Source organism: Arvicanthis niloticus, chromosome 5, assembly GCF_011762505.2.
Source record: "Arvicanthis niloticus isolate mArvNil1 chromosome 5, mArvNil1.pat.X, whole genome shotgun sequence".
In the NCBI taxonomy this organism is placed as follows: Eukaryota; Metazoa; Chordata; class Mammalia; order Rodentia; family Muridae; genus Arvicanthis; species Arvicanthis niloticus.
In genome coordinates, this window is record NC_047662.1 from 63,742,347 (window position 1) to 63,761,358 (window position 19,012).

At 38.2% G+C, this 19,012-nt stretch overlaps 1 protein-coding gene across 4 annotated transcripts in view; it reads right to left on the minus strand.

Moving 5' to 3' along the window:
• The window catches only part of Adamtsl1 (ADAMTS like 1), an 877,745-nt gene that overhangs the window by 275,695 nt on the left and 583,038 nt on the right, over positions 1-19,012 (minus strand). For all 4 annotated transcript variants that reach the window (XM_076934699.1, XM_076934698.1, XM_076934696.1 and 1 more), the window contains one exon: positions 10,123-10,359. In XM_076934699.1, coding sequence (XP_076790814.1) covers positions 10,123-10,359 — 237 coding nt within the window. The remainder of the gene's footprint in view (positions 1-10,122; positions 10,360-19,012) is intronic.

The following is a 19,012-nucleotide window of genomic DNA, read 5'->3' on the forward strand; positions in this document are numbered from 1 at the left end:
GTAAAATTGACAAACCCTTATACAAAGTCTCTTAACTTTAAATACCTGTTCTCTACCAAATTGGAAACTAAAAAAGGAGTAGATAATTTTCTCAGTACATACCACTTATTAAAATTAAATCAAGATCAGATAAGCAAGTTGAACATACCTATAACCCCCAGTAAAACAGAAGCAATAATTTAAATCATTTAACCAAAAAGTAGTCCAGAGGCAGAAAGTTTTGGCTCAGAATTCTACCAGACTTTCTTTTTTTGTTGTTGGGTTTTTTTTTTTTTTTTCCAGACAGGGTTTCTCTGTGTAGTCCTGGCTGTCCTGAAACTCACTCTGTAGATCAGGCTGGCCTCAAACTCAGAAATCTGCCTGCCTCTGCCTCCAAGTGCTGGGATTAAAGGCATGTGCCACCACTGCTGGGCTCTACCTGACTTTCAAAGAAGACATAATGCCAATACTTCTCAAACTATTCCATAAAACTGAAACAGAAGGAACACCACCCAGTGTTTTATGAGGCTAATGGTTCATCACCACTCTCATATATTGTAAATATTTGTTCCTTCCTTGCCTAACTAAGGCTTTTTAGAATCGTATCTGATTGGCTTTAATAAAGATCTGATGGCCAATAGCTGGGCAGGAAGTTGTTGGGGTCCACACTAGCCCCAAGTTGTGGTGGCCAAAATAAATGTTGCAGCCCAGGCAAAATGTTGAGGCCCGGGCCGAACCACGTTTGGGTGGCCACTGTATCCCAGCCCAAGTTGCCACTCTGGTCTTCAGGTCGGGGGTTCAGCAAGAGCGAGGGTGAGGCCAGATTCTACCTAATGTCTGATGTGTATGAATCTCTCTCTCTGGTCTCTCTAATGTCTGGTTCTGTCTTCTATAGTATCCCTAATGTCTTCTCTCTGCTATGTCTCCCTAATGTCTGAGATTCGTCTCTGATGATCCCTCTATAGTCTCTGATCTCTGGTTCTGTCTTCTATCGTCTCAATTCTGATCTGTTCTGTCTCTGCCTTTTATATGTCTCACTTCTAAGCCACGCCTCTAAGTTACACCTTTAATCATGCCCTTAGGTCTTGTCTCTAACTCTGATCTCTATACTTCTAAGTATACTATTAAGTCACACACCTTTAATCTCACACACCTTTAATCTCAAGGTATCTAAACCAAGATTATCCGAGTGTTCTCAGCTGTTGTAGGCTATTGTAATTTAAATCTCATGTCAGGGTATATGGCTCAAGATGGCTGCAAAGCTGATAGCCGCTTTCTGCTAAAAGTCGGCCCCCAACAGGAAGTAGAAGGTGGAACTTCTGAACAGAGATAGGGACTCTGGGAGAAGAATTGAGAGGTAGGAGATTCATCAGTGGACACAAGAAGTGGATGAATGGACCAGAGCAGAACAGAGAGGGAGACTTGGTCATGTGGTGGAACATAGGCCAGAATTTGTCAGAATAGTCAGGAAACTGCCAAGCTAAAGCTTTAAGATGTTAATAAGCCACTGTGTCATTATTTACACAGCTGATGGGTCCATGAAGCCCTGCTATAACGTTGTAAAACTATAACAGAACTATAACAATAAAACCAGCATGCTATTGGGAAAAAAAGACACGGTGATCAATGGAATCAAATTGAAAGCTCAGACATAAATCCACACACTTATGGACACCTGATTTTTTAAAATAAAGAAGCTATATATACACATTAAAGAAAAAAATGACAGCATCTTCAACAAACAGTGCAGGTCAAACTGGGCTGCTGCACGTGGAAGAATCCAAATAGATCCATACTGACCACCCTTTATAAAACTCAACTACAAATGGATCAAATACCTCAACCTATAATCTGATAGTTAAAAAACTGTGGAATAGCCTTGAACTTATTCACACAGAAAACGACAATCTGAATAGAACAGTGTGGACACAAGCACAAATATCAACAATTAATAAGTGGGACCTTATGAAACTGAAAATCTTCTGTACGGCAAAGGACACCTCAGACAAAGAGGCAGCCAACAAAATTGGAAAAGATTTTCACAACTACATATCCAGCAGAGGGCTAATATCCCACATATATAAAGAACTCAGAACACTAGATATAAATTAAACAAATAAGGCTATTAAAGATTGGGATAGAAATGTAAACAGAAAAGTCTCAAGAGAAAACTCAAAGGGCAGAGAGCCATTTAAACAAATGTTCAACATTGTTAGTCATTAGGGAAATACAAATCAAAACTATGCTGAGATTTCATCTTTTATTTGTCAGAATGGCTCAGATCAACAGAACAGTAACAGCTAACACTGGTGAGGACTTGGAATAAGAACGCTCATCCATTGCTGTATGTATATCTGCAAATGAATATGAAAACTACAGAAATCTGTGGCAGTTCCTCAGCAAGACTGGGACCAATCTACCTCAAGATCCAGTATATACCCAAAAGATTCTTCATCCTACTAGAGACATTTGCTTAACCATGTTCATTGCTGCTTTATTTATGATAGTTAGAAATTGGAAACAACATCAACAGATGAATTGATTTTTAAAATGTGGTATATTTACATAATGAAGTATTATTCAAGCATTAAAAAAATAAAATCATGAATTTTGCAAGTAAGTGGATGAAACTTGAAAATAATCATACTGAGTGAGGTAACCTAGACCAAGAGAGACAAAATATTGTATATTCACTTCTATGTGGATGTTAGCTTTTAAATCAATGATAACTTACCTATAATCCCTTGAACCACTGTGGTTAGGTATAGAATAAAGGATTTGGGGAGATAGGTTGCTCTCTCCATAAGAAAGAAAAGAGAAATAAGATAAATCATTATGGATGGATGGGGGATGTTGGGAGACTGGAGTAGGATCAAGTGGAGAAGGGCAGGAGAGGAACAAGGGAAGGAATATGGGGAGGGTCAGGTAATATTAAGGGGCATTTTGATGAGTAGTATGGAAACCTAAAACAGTAGAAACTTTCTAAAGTATATACATATAGGAAGGAGTTCTAAATGAAATAAAATACTGAGGGAGACAGAGTCCCAAATGGCCATCTCTTGTCACCAAATGAAGCTTTCAGTATTGGGATTGGGTTACATATAATTGAGTTTTTGGCTAAACAGGTCCTATGAAAAGCCCCAAACAGCCCAGTCTGTTGTCGAGACTATAAGTTGCTCTCTGTAAAATGATAGTGAGACTCTATTGTTGAAGACGACATCCACACAACTCACTGAACATGGGGAAGTCAAGCTGGTGCCTACATAGATAGAGCCTTCATCTCTTCTGGCTATTGTTCTTAGTACTAAAAAGTACTCTTCAAGGTACCAAAGAAGAAACACAAACACTAATCCAGCTACAAATCCTTAGATCTATCATAGTGTCCTGCCTGTGCTATATACTAGTGTAATAGTCACACAAAGCTTGTGGGAGTAACCAATCAGTGCCTGATTTAAGGACCACTCCATGAGATGGAACCCATTTTCAGCTCTGCATGGCTGACCAAGAACTTGAGACTAATAGCCCAGGGACTTAGGGGAAAATCAAATACTACTCTTCTACAGAAGGAACGTAGCAATTAAATGAGACTCCTAATGACATTCTTCTATATTCATAGGTTAGTGCCTTCTTCAGCTATTATCAAAGAAGCTTTCTCCTGAAGCAGATGGAGACAAATACAGAGAACCATAGCTAGACATATACAGAGGGTGAGAGACAACACTCAGCATTAAACAGGATGTTTCCATCAAATCACTCTTCAGGACTCAGGAAACCCAGTGGAAGAGGAGATAGAAAGAGCCAGAGACCAAGGACACCAAGGAGACCAGGCCTTCTAAGCACAACACCAGTGCACATTTGAACACACAGAGACCGAGGCAGCATATGCAGGGCCTTCAAGGGTCTGCATCAGATGGGGTCCTAGAGTTGAAAGAAGCAGGCACATGCCCCCCATTCATAATCCAGAACCCATTCAACACCAGAACCAGAATAAGAATGTCTACAAGTACTCTTAATACCATCACGTCTCAGTTGAAATGTTACTAACTAGATGGGGGTTACTGAAATTAGTTTTCTTCAAGGGAATCTTATTAGCCAGTAGGGATGAAGGGTGTAGATAGACTCTACTTCTCCATGTTCAGTGAGTTGCGTATGTGTTATTTTTAACAATGGTGCCTTGCTTTCAGCTGAGGCTTAACTTGTAGCTTCTGCAGTGCCACTTCAGAGCCTCTGGCCTTAAAAATTCAGACTCGCCTTCCTGTTCTTGCCTTGCCTCCTAGCTACATCTATTGCAAAAACAAGCACCTGAACATGCCAGTGTTTTTCAATTTAAGGTGAGAATACACACCCTCACGGTGAGCCCCAGGGGAGGATTATTGGGAGGGAGAGAGGGAATGGGAGTGTAGTTTAAAAGGTATAGTTACTAACTATATTGCTTTCATAATATCGATGACAGAATTAAAGCTGGACAAAAATCTTAGCCCATGGGATGTGCTGAAGAAATAACACTGAGAACATATTTTCAGAATGTTGATAAAGACGGCCACTTCCTGACCTTTGTCGGCTGTTAACTAACTGTGAAGCCCAGGGAGAAGCTCACAGTTCAGTGTGGCCCTATGTCTTGAGGGTGGACTAGATCATTTTCAAGAGAGTGTTTTCCAAAAATGCTTTCTTAAAGCCCTGTTAGAGACAGTTGCTGTGTTTTGGAAGAAAGAGGAAAGTACAGGGTGGTGATTATCTCACAGGGGAATCTAGATTTCTTGTAAAGGACTGTCTTTGGTGTAGAGCTGGGTCCTAATCCCCATCTAGTTACTAACATTTCAACTGAGCCCTGAGAGTAGTTGTAGACATTCTCATTCTGATGTGCAGCTCCAGGATGGAAGCAAGGACCTTGGGATCCTACCACTCTGCTACCCTCCCTTCATCTTACTCTGCTTTTTTCTTTCTCCTTCCCTCCTCCTTTCCTTATATTCCTGGAAATCAGTATTCTAATGCCATCTCACTCAACATCTTCAGGGTCTTCCACATTTCCACAGTGTCTACAGCTATACAGCAATGACCTCATTCACTCCTGTACTCTTTGGTTGGTGATACATTCTCATTTAGATTAAAACAGTTTCAGGAAATTACATACCTTGACCAAAATCATAGAGCTGGTTAAAGAAGGACCAGATTCTACCTCCTGTCCTTTATCTTTAAATTCTACCTGCTTTCCAATCTATAAGTAGTTCATGAATTTGGCTTTGCCACAAAATCATAGGTTTAGAGACGTAGAACTCAAAAATTTGAATGTCTGGTGGGTGGAGCTTAAGGGCTGTGGCTCATAAGTGCTTTCCATGTGATTCTGGTATGCAGCCAAACTGGGGACTATTACCAAATGATCATTGTCTCAGTACACCTGGTTATGGTAGAAGGAATTGGCTCCTGGGAGCCAGGTAAACCTGAGAAAGTCATATAATCCTGCCAAGAGCAAGTCTTGGCTTGGAGAGGGGTTCTGAGAAAGGGGTGTCTGGGAGGAGTGAAACAGATGGCTCAAAGTCAAATTGTGGGTCCATGCTGATGATCTCTGTTCTGCCTGAGACAGCTTTCCAGATTGCCTTCTCTCTGGACATCTCCAGACAGATCTCTATTTTCTGCTCAAGACAGTTCTCTAAGCAGTACTCTTTTTATTCTAAAAAAATTCTCTGGATAGATCTCTTATGAGATCTCTTGCAGATCATAAGTCTTTTATTTTACATACCAATCCAGTCCAGGTTTCTTTTTGATTATCCTATAAATGAATCAATATCCCGTGACCCCGGGCCCTAAATTCTTAAGAGACAGCAAGCACACATTTTATTGTAGTATTACAAGAGAATTCAGAGATCTGTCTGTCTCTGTTAAGCACAGATGATAAACTGTGTGGGTCCTAGTCCTGACATTACCATTTCTACCACACCTGTGCCTAACCTTGCTCTGTCCCAGGCTGGCCCAGAACTCACAAATCTGTAAGCACAAACAAACAAACAAAAAAATTAGCTGGGTGTGATCTCCTTCAATCACTACTCCCTAAATCTTTTTATCTCCTTTCTTAGTATCTTTCTGACAAGTTGTCTCACAGGGCAGCTCAGCTGGTTTTGTTCCTTTAGATTTGTGAAGCCCCTCATGTAATTCATAATGCATCCTTATTTTTGAACCCATGCCTTTATAAAGTTCTTTCCACAGCCTTCAGAGCGGTTCGGAAGGTCCCAGCATTTATCATTTTGCTGAGACATTAGCCTCACCTTTGCCTCCTGGACTTGTGCTATCTCTGATTATTATGGAGTCATTAACTTTAACCTGGAGGACATTCCTTGAAGGAAGAATGTAAAATATGTACATTATCATACAAATGAGCCTTATACCCACAGCAGCTATCAACCCTAGATTTCTGTACATGTTTGTACATAATCTGATCACTGCTGCTACAGTCAGAAGGATGAATGAATATATAGCCCACTTGTGTGTTGCTCTGCTATTACAACGAAGAAGAAAGAGGAGGAAGACGAGAAGAGGAGGAAGGGAGGAGGAGGAGGAGGAGGAGGAGGAGGAGGAGGAGGAGGAGGAGGAGGAAGAGAATCTTTGCTAGGGTTCTCTTCTTATTAGTACAACCCTGGGACTCCATGCTTCTGTTATAGAGATGAAAAACCAAATAGTTTTGAGGAAGTGGCTCATAGAAAGGGATTAGGTATACAGACTGGAAATAAATTGGTGTTTGCAAACGAGAAGCCACTGTGGCATGTATCATTTTTTATCAAGGTAATTCTTAATTCAGAAATTTATACTCTATAGTTTGTGACCCATATGGCTGGTCTCATATATACATAAAGCTGATTTTGAAAATTTCCAAAACAAAAAGCTGGACAAAAGGCCAAATATCTTCAACAAATGGGGCAGAAAAGAGAAAGAGAAGATAAGGCTAAAAATGTGTTTTTCAGGGAACTAGGAGAATATGTTTATATAATTGCACATTTAAGTTACTGATTCCCAAGTGTGTTTTAAGATAAGACATTTTCCTACTAAGATGAAACTACAAATCACTGATGCAAACCCAGCCAAATGATTACTTTGTGACTAGGATAGAATTTGTGTATTTTAGTCAATTACTCTCTCTTGTTATCCCTTCAGTGTACACAATGCAATCTCTATTTCTCCATTACCTCCGTGGCCTCTGCTCATCTCTATTCTTCCAACAATCACCTCCACCTTCCCTGGCCTTCTGTTCTCTTTAGAAAGTTCAGGTTGGCTTGGCTGAAGCACAGGTGAGCTTACACTCTTTATGAATCCACATTAGGTTTCAGTTTTTGACTTGTTTGCTGTGATTAATTTGATTTATAGCTTTCCCTCCCTCCTGGTGAAAGTGTCTTTATTTCAGGTTTAATTTTCTTTCTGTTCCTGCTGTCTTTACCCAGGGAAAGGCTGATGCTTCAGTGCTCTTGGCTGGTACAGGACCCTCCATTAGAGCTGGTCTCTTTGGCTCTAGGGCTATTTCAGGCTTCTTATAACTGAGGCTGTAATGATCTTTCTAAAAAAGAATTTGGAGTCTGTCTTTTTCATGACTAAAAGTCTCTCAGTTATTTACTGTTTATTGTAGTAATATCTGCCATGTATGCCTCCATGATTATTTATAAAACTACTACTTTTTGGTCACTTTCAACCTGTGATCCAGTCTCTCTGACCAAGCTATGCTACTTTTTAGTGTTCCAACGAAATCTGAGATTCCCTACCTCATCATGGCATTATTGCCCCTTACCTGAGAAATAAACCAGTAATATTCAGTCGTAATTTCTATGTATGGATCACACTTATTTTAAATCTGTGACTCTTAACCTGTGGGTTGTGAACCCTTTGGTGGGGAGCATTGAACAACCCTTTCATAGGGGTTGCTTAAGGGCTTTGGAAAGCACAGATATTTACATTATGATTCATAACAGTAGCAAAATTACAGTTATAAAGTAGCAACAAAAGTAATTTGATGGTTGGGGGTCACCATACCATGAGGAACTGTATTAAAGGGCTGCAGCATCAGAAAGGTTGAGAGTCACTGCTTTGAACAATTTACATTTACTCCCAAATCAAACAAATCACAAGTGTGTGAATCTAAGTTAAAGAGGCACACTTATAATTTACAGCAGAGCACGATCTCTCTGTGTTTATCTTTTTTTTTTTTTTTTTTTTTTGCAGCTGTTGAGATAGAATTTTCTTTTAGTGACCAAGCTACACGAGGCCAGCTGGCAGGAAGAACCCAGTGAGAAAACATGTCAGATTAAGCTGTCATGCAACAGAAACAATTGAAACCTAATTTGCTGACCTGTCTTGTTGACTTTGGTTCATTTGCAAATGTAGAATTGTAGAAACAACATTGACATGGATATTAGAAGGCCTGGAATGCAGTCCCATTTCTGACATGATGTAATTGTCACAAGATCATGCACAGTTGCTAGCCTTTGGATTTTTATTTACAAGACAGTCAAGCAGTGGACATCGAGAAGGGACCATAACTCCCATCCCTTGCAAGGTCATCCATTCCATGCCTTTTTGCTTTATGATTCTTTACTATTGCTGGCATTTTTATATATTTCATAATTTCACTTAAATTAAGAGCCTTCAATGGCAGTATTCTTAATTTTTCAGTTTTATTTTTGTGTGTGTCTGTGTGAGTTATGCAGTGTGCATATGCAGGTATCTATGGAGGCCAAAAGAGTGTATTGGAACCACTGGAGGTAAAGTTACAGGTGCCTGTGAATCTCCTTGCATGGTGCTTGGAAAGGGAGTCGGGTCTTCTAGAAAAGAAGGACGCACTCTTAACCATTGAGCTAGCCATCTTATTTTCCCACCATCTTTCCAGCCTCAGTAGGGCTATTTATAAATAATCGTGAATAATTTTGCAAATAGCTGTAAAATACCAGAAATAATGTTCCACTCACCTAGCTTTTAAAGGTATGTGGCTACTCTCTAAGACCCTTGCAATCTTGAGAAGAGTAAAATCCCACATTCACATTTACACTTGGAACTTATCTCATATACAAAGAAATGTCTGATATATGTATCTCCTCTCCCTTTTCCTTTTGGGAAAACCCTGCATGCCCGCCCTCCATCACTGATCTAACCCACATGCAGAGTGACTGCATCTGCTTTCCTTCCTCACACATAAAATCTTATCTGATAGCACATGTCTCAGAACAATTTAAATGGCATTTTCATTGTAAAGCAATATGTAGATTTAAGTTTTAAATAAATGTAAATTTAAAACATATCACACATTTCATATTATTTTTTTCATATTTGAAATTGTTATGTCACAGATTCAGTCTCAGTCAATGTCCTCACACTTGAGGCAAACAGTTTTAAAATGTCTGTACTGTGACACATAAAAGAATATAATGAATAATAGTACTTGGAGAACCTGCTCACTCTAAAATGTAGATTGCTCATCCCATGCTAAAAAGTGAGCCTGAAAATGAAGAAGACAAGTTCATGGCAAACGGGCTAACATAGCACTTACTGAGTCTTCAAGGATGCTCTGACGAATTGATACCTGAAATCAATCCCTATTCTGTATTTTTGGACTTTAAGGGTTACCTGGCTGAAACTCAGTCTAGTTGTTAAATGTCAGGATTTTGCTAGGACTTATATGAGTTTTCAACCTAGTTGCAGGCAGCTAGGAGCTGCATTCTCCTACCTGAGTCTGAAATTCTATGTATAGGAAAATGAATATCTGAAAACATACACACACACACATCTCCCATCTCTTCTTCCCTCCTGTCCTTCCTCTATTAATGCCTTTCCAAATATCAAGAACATTTGAGCTAAAGGTAATTTTGAAGTTCATCATCAAAGTACAACAGTCAAGAATTTTTATTCTCCACCATTCAAGTATCATTCAAGGAAGGAAAAAAAAAAACTAACAAACAAAACCCACCTTAACACCAGTATGGAATATAATGCCCATACCACTCACTGAAATTACAATCTTCAAATGTGTTACTCTTTACAAACTTCAGAAGGTAACTAAGTAACTCTCAGAAACTTATTTCCTTGCAGGCAAACTATGTAACTTTCAGAATCTTATTTCTGTGAAGGGATGTCACCTCTGGACAAATCACATGAGAAGAGTTCAGCACTTACTTGGCATAGGCCACTGATGCACATATCCAGTGATTCTGTATAGCATCGTGTACCATCTAAGACCTTCGGTGCTAATTCGACAACCAGGCTGGTTCCTTTTGCTTGGCACTTGAGTGAACATGGGTTGTCAGGATCATTAGATACAGGAAGCCATTCATAAAACTGGCCATGGTACTTGACGTCATTATGAGCAGAACACTGCTGAGCTCGGAAATCACCTGCTTCTGGTGGGCAGTCCTGGAGAAGAGGGGGAGAGGGCACAAGTAGACATTATGAGAATAACCCCTATTAGAAAGTTGGAATAACTGTGTAGTCTGTGACACTTGTAGAAAGTGAATATCCTAATCATTACACAGATGGACTTCAGTGTCTCTTTAGAAGTCACATGATTATTTGGGTCCTTAAGATATAAAGATCTGAGAAATAACTTTGATAGCTTTTTTCACTGAAGCCAAATGAGAATGTAACTAGTTTGAAATAAATCTTTGGGTTGACATGAGGGCAAAGTATACATCTTGAAATATGTTCTAAATGATGTCTGCTCATCCACAGTCTCTTCAACATTGTGACATTTCAATTCCTTCTAATTTTGGGTAGCCGAAAGTGGTTTTGTCTCCCTCCATCCCGAAAATGAAAGATATGACAATGTATTTTTTTTTTTTTTGTCATACTGGGGATTAAAGTGATAGCTCCATGTACTCTAGGCAAGAGAGAAGAGTTTTGTTGTTGAATTATATCCCTAGATCTTTACTTTTTAAAAAAATACTTCACAAGTATGGGTAATTTTTTTTTTTTTGCATGTGTGATTGTGCATCCCATGCATGCTTGCAAGACTCCTGCAGAGGCCAGAAGAGGGCATTAGATCTCGTGTAATTGAAGTTCCAGATGGTTGTGAGCTGACATGTGGGTGCTAAAAATTTAACTGAGGTCCTCTGGAAGCATAGCCAAAGCTTTTAACCACCCAGCTATGTCTCAAGCTTCACCTAGACTTTTAAAGTTTATTTATTTGTTTATTTATTGATTAATTGACTGGCAGGACAGGCCTTGCTTTTCACTTTGTAGCACAAGCTGATCTGGAACCGGTGACCTCTCTGCCTCAGCCTCTTGAGTATTAAGATTATGGACATGAGCCATCACACCTACAACAGGTCTTTATTTCAGTAGGTAGTAGAAAAGAGTTATGATAATTTTATTTAAAAACTATGTGGGGCTATTTGTGAGCTATTTTCTAGAACTTAGGAACCATAGCTTCAAAAATTAATATGGGGAACAAAGACAAGAGACCATCCTTTCTATGTGAATTGCTTTAGGATCATCAGTGAGGCAGAGAGAAGAGGACATAGGTGTTCTTTACAGATGGATAAGTGAAGCTTCTTACATCTGGCTCCCTGTGCTCTGTCCACGGGCAATAAGACCACTGAGCTCACAAGGTCATATGAGAAGATCATGAACATAGGTCACACAAGGAAGATTTCCAGCAACAATTACTTTGAGTATTTAATAAAGTGATTGACAACAAAGAATCAGAGAATTAGGACATTCTATTAATTTAAAATTTTAAATAATATTCACAGAAACTGATAAAAAAATAAAATTCTCTAAATGTATATTTCATAAGGAAAACTTAAAATATAAAACTACAATGGTTATTGTCTAATGAATAATAAAACTTGGAGAGAGCAAATACAATCAAAGTTTAAAAATGGGAGACATGGGGAAAACTGGTGGGGGCTTTAAGTAAGGAGGAAGGAAAGGAGATCAATTCAGGAGAGAAAGAGAAGGAACAAATAACACTGTTTGAAAAAGCCTCAATGAACCATATTACTTTATATTTACCAGAAATTACATCTAACACCTGTGTGTGTACATGTACATATATATGAATGTATATATTCATACATATTTATATATGTATTTGAAATGATATTATAACACTTGAGATGACAATTCTCACAAGAGCCATGACTATCTAATAAAAACCCCAGCACCGGGCATGAGAAACCTCCTTCTGAGTTGTTGGTTAGGGTAGGCCATGATACTCAGAAAATAGTATAGGTTATTGCTATTACTATTGCTATTGCCCTTGCTTGTCTCCCAAAGGTAGAAGGTAAGTCCCGATTGCTGAAGACATCCCGTGCCTCTAGCACAGAATTCAGAAGATTCAAGTTGAATCTAACCTTGAATGCCTCCCTCCTGAAGTTTAGTTTTCATAGTAACAGAAGGTGTTATGCAAGATGATAAAGGAAGGAAGCAATCAATAGCACCACTCAGCTGTGATTTTGATCAATGACCAGCATGAGAAGATCTTTCTGAAGGTACAATAGTGGCACTCATGTCTTGGTGGTAACCAACAGCTTTCTAATCTAATTAGACTTAAGTCCTGCACAATAAGAAGGAAATCATGTATGTTAACATCAACCTAGTCAACTACCAAGGGATCATGGGCTTTCAGATATAAGAAGAGAACCCACTTCCTTTACTTTATCAGATCAGCATAATTCCTACCTGCATTCTAAGCCTATTCATAATCACACAGGTAAGTGTAGCTCTTTCATCCTCAAACAAGAAACCTCTCTTTGTAGCAGATGGAGACCATCACAGAAAAATTAGTCAAAATCCAGAGATCAACTGATAGTGGGGTACCCATCTCTCCAGTAGATACAATTACAACATAACTCCTGTATCTAAGGCTCAGTGAACACCACCATCAGATAGAGTGTAAAAGTTAGAGAACCAGGAAGTCTGCTGCAAAATTGAATCTCTTAGAAATTACAGGGAAGCTACATCTAAGATATCTCAACAATAATGGCTTCCAAAATAAAATCTGAATAAGGACAAAACCAAATGTATATGCTAAGGTAGAAGGGGAAATCTCAAAGCGCTGGTGACACAGCAGATATATTTATATATTTGCACACATAATGATGATGATGATGATAGTGATGATACCATGAATTTGAGGGAGAGTGATGGGCAACATGGGAGGGACTGGAGAGATAGGACATGGGAGAGATTGGAGGGAAGAAAGGGAAGGGAGAAAATGATATATTTTAATTAAAACTCTAAATACCAAACCACAAAGGGAAATCATATTTTTACTTTAGGCTGGCTTTTTTGATAGTGTCTTAATTTGATTTTTTTTTTTTTTTTTTTTTTTTTTTTTTTTTTTTTTTTTTTTTTTTTTTTTTTTTTTTGCTGTACTAAGAGAGTTAGACCCAAACAATCTGAAGAGTAATGATTTATTTTAGCTTACAGTTCTAGGTCATAATCCATCATTGAGGAAAGTCAGGGTTAGAACTGAAACAGGACCCATGTGGGAATGCTGCTTACTGGCTTGTTCTGGGGCTTGGGCTTAGATGGATTTCTTATGCAATGCAAATCCACAAGCCTAGAGATGGTGTTGCCCACAGTGGACTGAGCACCTCTATATTAATCATCAATCAAGACAGTCTCTTACAGTCTTGGCCAGAGACCAATCTGATTTGGGCAATTCTTTAACTGAGGTTACCTCTTGTCAGGTGACTTTAGATTGTGTCAGGTTGACAGTAAAAACTATCTAGCCCAGAGAGGTAAATTTTATTCATTGACTTCAGAATGAGATTCTCTATAAAAATTCTGGACTCTCCACCTGTGGAGAGGCTTTTCTTACACTCTTTTATCTTAAATGATCTGTATGTTGTCAGCAATTTTCTCTCGCTAAGTTATTAATCTAAGAGTTATTTTATTCAGTTTTTTCCATGATAATCTTATTATATTCATAGAAGCATTAGAGAACTCTGCTGCTTTTTCTTTTTTAAATAAAAAATGCCTTCTTGACTATTCTATTACTTTAATGGTTCTGCTAAGCAGCACATAAGGTTTTGATATTTGGGGGAGTGTAAATTTTTACTAGGCAAGGTAGGATATAGATAATTAAACATTTATTTGGTATAAACATGAAATGGCTCAAACTATAATGTAAAATCTTAAAATATATTTTCTTATTATTAGTTTTATGTTTGTTTATTGAGAATGAAATACAGTAGAAACAGAAAGTATAATTTATATAAAATATATTCTATGCATAAGTGCCCAACTTCACACCATTTGCAGTCATGGGCCACCATGATTGGTGCCGGTTAGCTTTGTAAGTGCTAGAATACAGTCTAATCTCTGAAAAGATCATAAAGAAACGAATGCATCACATATGTGCATATTCTATACCACACTTACTTTTTATTGTAAGAAATCCAAGTTGCATACTCTGCAAAACTATAGAAACTACACACCATCATTCTAACACCAGCTTGTTTCAGATCCTATGGTCCAAGAGAAAAGTGCAGGTCAGCTGATTTAACAGAGGCTTTTTGCAGATCCATGTTCTAAAGGTAACATTACCTCTTGCCTACTTTAGAAATTCTGCCAACATTTCCTAAGGCCTCACTTGCTAGCTTTTCCTTAAAACAAACAAACAAACAAACAAACAAAAACTTTATACTAACTTCTGTCCAATCTCCTCATGTTTGCTTCTCTAAATCTCCCTGTTATGCGTGTTAGAGTCTCTCTCAAGCTGCTACTTTCCCATGTCAACAGGTGGAATAAACCAGCTCTACATGGTCCATAAGTTCCTTTGCGGCCATTAATAAGAAAACGTGTCTAAGCTGCTGATGATATTTAAATCAAGTATTTTATATGACACCTGTTATCTCAGTGTCTGTAGAGCAGAAACACTGAAGAAGCCTCATTGACACAGAACATTAAGGGAATTGCTTCAAATAGTCCCAAACACCTGTCCTAATTACCTTTGCTTCTAGTCTATGAACATAAGTGAAAGAGCTTAGAAGGGAATTTTAATGTCAAAGTTAATGATCTTTGCCAGGTGAGAAGATTTACAAATAATTAAGAGATGCTCTAGTATGAGCCAGAGGTAATTTTCTGCATTTTTCCAACAACAACAAAAACATAGTGTCAATTACATTTTTAAGTGGTACTTCATCTCAGTGAAGACATGAAACTCCTGAAGATTCTTCAGTTCCTTCTGCTTAGCAAAACTATATTCATGTGTTTCCTAAAATGTTTACGATTCAAAGTGGTAGAAAGGAATATTAGTAAATCGTATAAATCAAATTAGATCAAAGTTTAAATGTTTTCTGTGATAAAACTAGTGAATATATTCAGACATACTATAGAGAATCAAGATGCAAACAGATATTCACCTGCGTGCTATGGTTTCAAGAATAGTCCTGATACATTTTATGATCCTTTCTACAACTGTAAATGCACCCCTGAGAGTAATAATGCATATGAATACTTCAACACACTTTTATCACAAATCAAAGTTTTGTAGCATTGTAAGGATAGACTTTGGGAAATCATGGTTGCACTTGACCTGGAGTTCAGAGCTGGAAACTGAACTTGAGTCTTCTGAATATTTGAGTTGATATGTACTTGGCATTGTGAAACAGGTCCAAAAAGCTCCTTAGACACCTACCAGAACTTACAAAATAACACGCTGATGATTTCAGTGTAGATGATTCAGAAACATATGAATCAAATTTTTGTTGAGGTACACATACTTAAAAATTAAGGGCAGAAGGACTTGGCAAAAGACTCTTTAAACCAACAAAACAAAACAAAAACAAAAACAAAAACACAAAACAACAACAACAAAAGGAAACCAGACCAAAACAAAACAAAAACTTTTTAAATGTCATTTAGGACACTCATTAAACTCCTAGAAAGCTCAAAGAAAGTCTCTGTAGCCTCTTGTCCCACAAGTATCCCAATAAACATCATCACCATCATCATCATCAACAAAATAATAATAATAATAATAATAATAATAATAATAATAATAATAATGTTATACTGTAGAGAGCTATCATCTACAGAGATTTAGTTTTGAATTATAATTGGGTGCTTTAACACATATATTTCCCAAGCCTCTTCCAAGTCACATTCAGAAACAAATGTCCTAATTGTTCTATACCACTTGTGACCTTCTTGGATGTCACCTTTGAGATACCAGCTTTTGGGGAATACTCTTTAGCACAAACCACAGTTCTGAGCCAGAAGGTCATTTTCCTTTGGATATAAGGAATGCAGACGATACAGAACCTATATAGCTCTCAGAAAACATTAAAGGTAGAAACAATAGTCTTTCAATGAGATATTTAAAATAAAAGCAAAAACAAATGATGGTTTATATATTTCCGTATGGAAGACAAAAACCACAGAAAAGTAAGTGACTATATCAAATGCACCCTACTCTTTACCAAAAACAAACAAACAAACAACCTCCCCCCAAAAATCTAAACGCACAAAAGCAGTGTGGGAAGGAGGAATTGAATAAACAAATCCTGACCTTCCGGTTCTGCTCTGGTTCCAGAAGAACCATCACGTAGAAATGAATCAAGGCAAAGAACTAGAGAAAGAAGAAAATTTCATTGCAGCCTGAAATCTTAACACACCTATACACTGGAGGCCCTGCATCAGGTTACTGGACTAAGAACTTCCTGCATCTATGAAAATATTTTCAAATTTCATAATAGATGATCCTGCAAATTACTGTAGTTAGCCATTTATTACAATACCTTTTTCTCTTTAGTGTTTAAGCACTTAATTCTAACCATGTCAGAGCTGTGTTCCTTAAGAACACAAAAATACAATCTGACCTTTTATTTGCTCCCAATAATAATTCATATAGTCTGTGGGTTTCTGCCATGTATGAAGCCAATTCAAAACATTCTCTAGTTAATCAACTAGTCTGTGGGAAAAGATACGATGGATCCCAGATGTCCTCTGATATTGATTCATGGATCAGGTTACACCGTAGGACAGAAGAGGGTCAAGCCTTTCAGAGCTAACTCACTGATTGTATCTCAGCAGCTAAGGTGACACATATGAATGTCCTTAAAGCGAATTTTTAAAAAATACACAGAGATGGGACCAGAAGAAATATTACTTTTTAATTTTCAATTTATTTATTTAACCACCAAATTTTTGACAGGGTATCATGTAGTCCTAGCTGGCCTCAAATTTATTATTTGTAACTTAGGATGACCTTGAACTCTGGATCTGCCTGCCACCACCTCCCATGTGCTGGGATGCAGGTGTGCATCACCATGCCAGGCTTTTATTTTCACTCTTTTTAAAGAAGCCATTTACTTCCTGATGTCCATTCATCTGCTTTAACTCTGCTCTTAAGTATTTTAGTGGTTGTCTTATTAACTTATTATATTGAATGCAATGGTATAAATATTCTGCCACTGTGTTTTCTAAAGAACTTTTATTTTATGTGTATAGATGTTTTACCCACATGTATGTCCAACATATTCATGCCTGGTGCCTGTGGAGTCTAGAAGAGGGTATTAGACCCCCTGGAGCTACAGTTATGCACAGTTGAGAGCCACCATGTGGGTTCTGGGAATCAAACCCTGGTCCTCTGGAAGAACAGACAGGTTCTCTTAACTGCTGAGCCATCTCTAGTCCCTAGTACTCTGCTTTTATTTTAAGCCAAGGTTTATATTGATGGGATCATGAAAAAACCTGGAAAGTACATTCCCATGATCATGTACTATAGTCACTGATAAAAGCCTCTAATCTCATCTCATTTCATTTCCTCCTGAACTCCATGTAGTCCTGATCACTTATCCTCCACTGAAGTTACTGTGAAGGAAAACCAAATTAGAATAGTTGAGTGAGGTGTATACTCTATCCTCCAATACAGGATAACCTCTTAAAGAGAGGAATAGAGACACCTATCAGCTCCTTGACAACTGTAGAAAACACATCAGTTCTAACTTTTCTCCTTAAAATATTAGGAGTCCTCACATTATTGATGCTAAGGTGGGATAAGATTGTCACCAAAGATTCCTCTGCAAATGACTTGGTGGACGACCTGTGATATGCTCTGAAGTGCTCACTGCCTCAGTGTGATATGTAGAAACTGCCCTCCTCTGTCATGCAGTTTGGTCTTTAAATTACTTGGCTTTCTATTTTCTGTACTGAAAAAAATAGGATGAAACAACTAACTGGTCAGTATCCATCAATGTGATCCAGTCCACTGTGATATTTAGTTCTTAGCAGGATAATCCATATTTCAGTTCCCATCTCCAAATTGGGCCACTTCTCTTTGATTCCATATACATACAACCGCTTATTATCACACGCGTATCTAAGATGTCACAAACTTAATGTGTTCTGATCTCAACCTGTAACATCTCTGGAGTCACACTGAATCTGATCCTCTGTTACTACAGCCTTCTCCTTCCAGTGCCATCATTTCCAGGCCCCAGTACCTAAAGCTGTGGTTCTCATGCTTATGCATGTATTAAAATCACTGGGAGGACTTATTAAACAAAATGGCCAAAGCACCCCCCTCCAGAGTTTCTGACTCAGTAGATCTCCAGTGAGGTCTGGGAATTCGTACCTTAGAAAGTTCCTGGTGACTTTGATGCTGCAGTGAACTCCCCTCTTTCTCTGCTCCTCTGGACACTTTGGTTAGTGAAGCAGAGTGATCTTATTTAAGCATTAAGCAGATAGATCATGCTACCTCTCTGCTTTGTCTCAGGGTGAAAGCTCTCCTCTGTCTCTTTGGCCAGAAAATTCCTGCAGCTCTTGCTGTCTTGCATCTATCTGGCCATACTGGCCTCCTGAACCTAAGAACTCTCTTACTTCAGGGCACATATGCTGCTTCTACCATTTACAATTCTTTTTGTCTATGTTGGAAGGACTTTACCTTAACAAGTTTTAGCTCAAATACCACTTTCTTCTCAATGAAGCCCATCCTGCCCACTCTACATAAAATTATACCCCACCCCTCCCGATTCCTCCTGATCCTGCTCAGTTTTCTTCTACACCATGCAATCCTTTTTGACTATACCATTTGATTTACTTACTTATTTTGCTT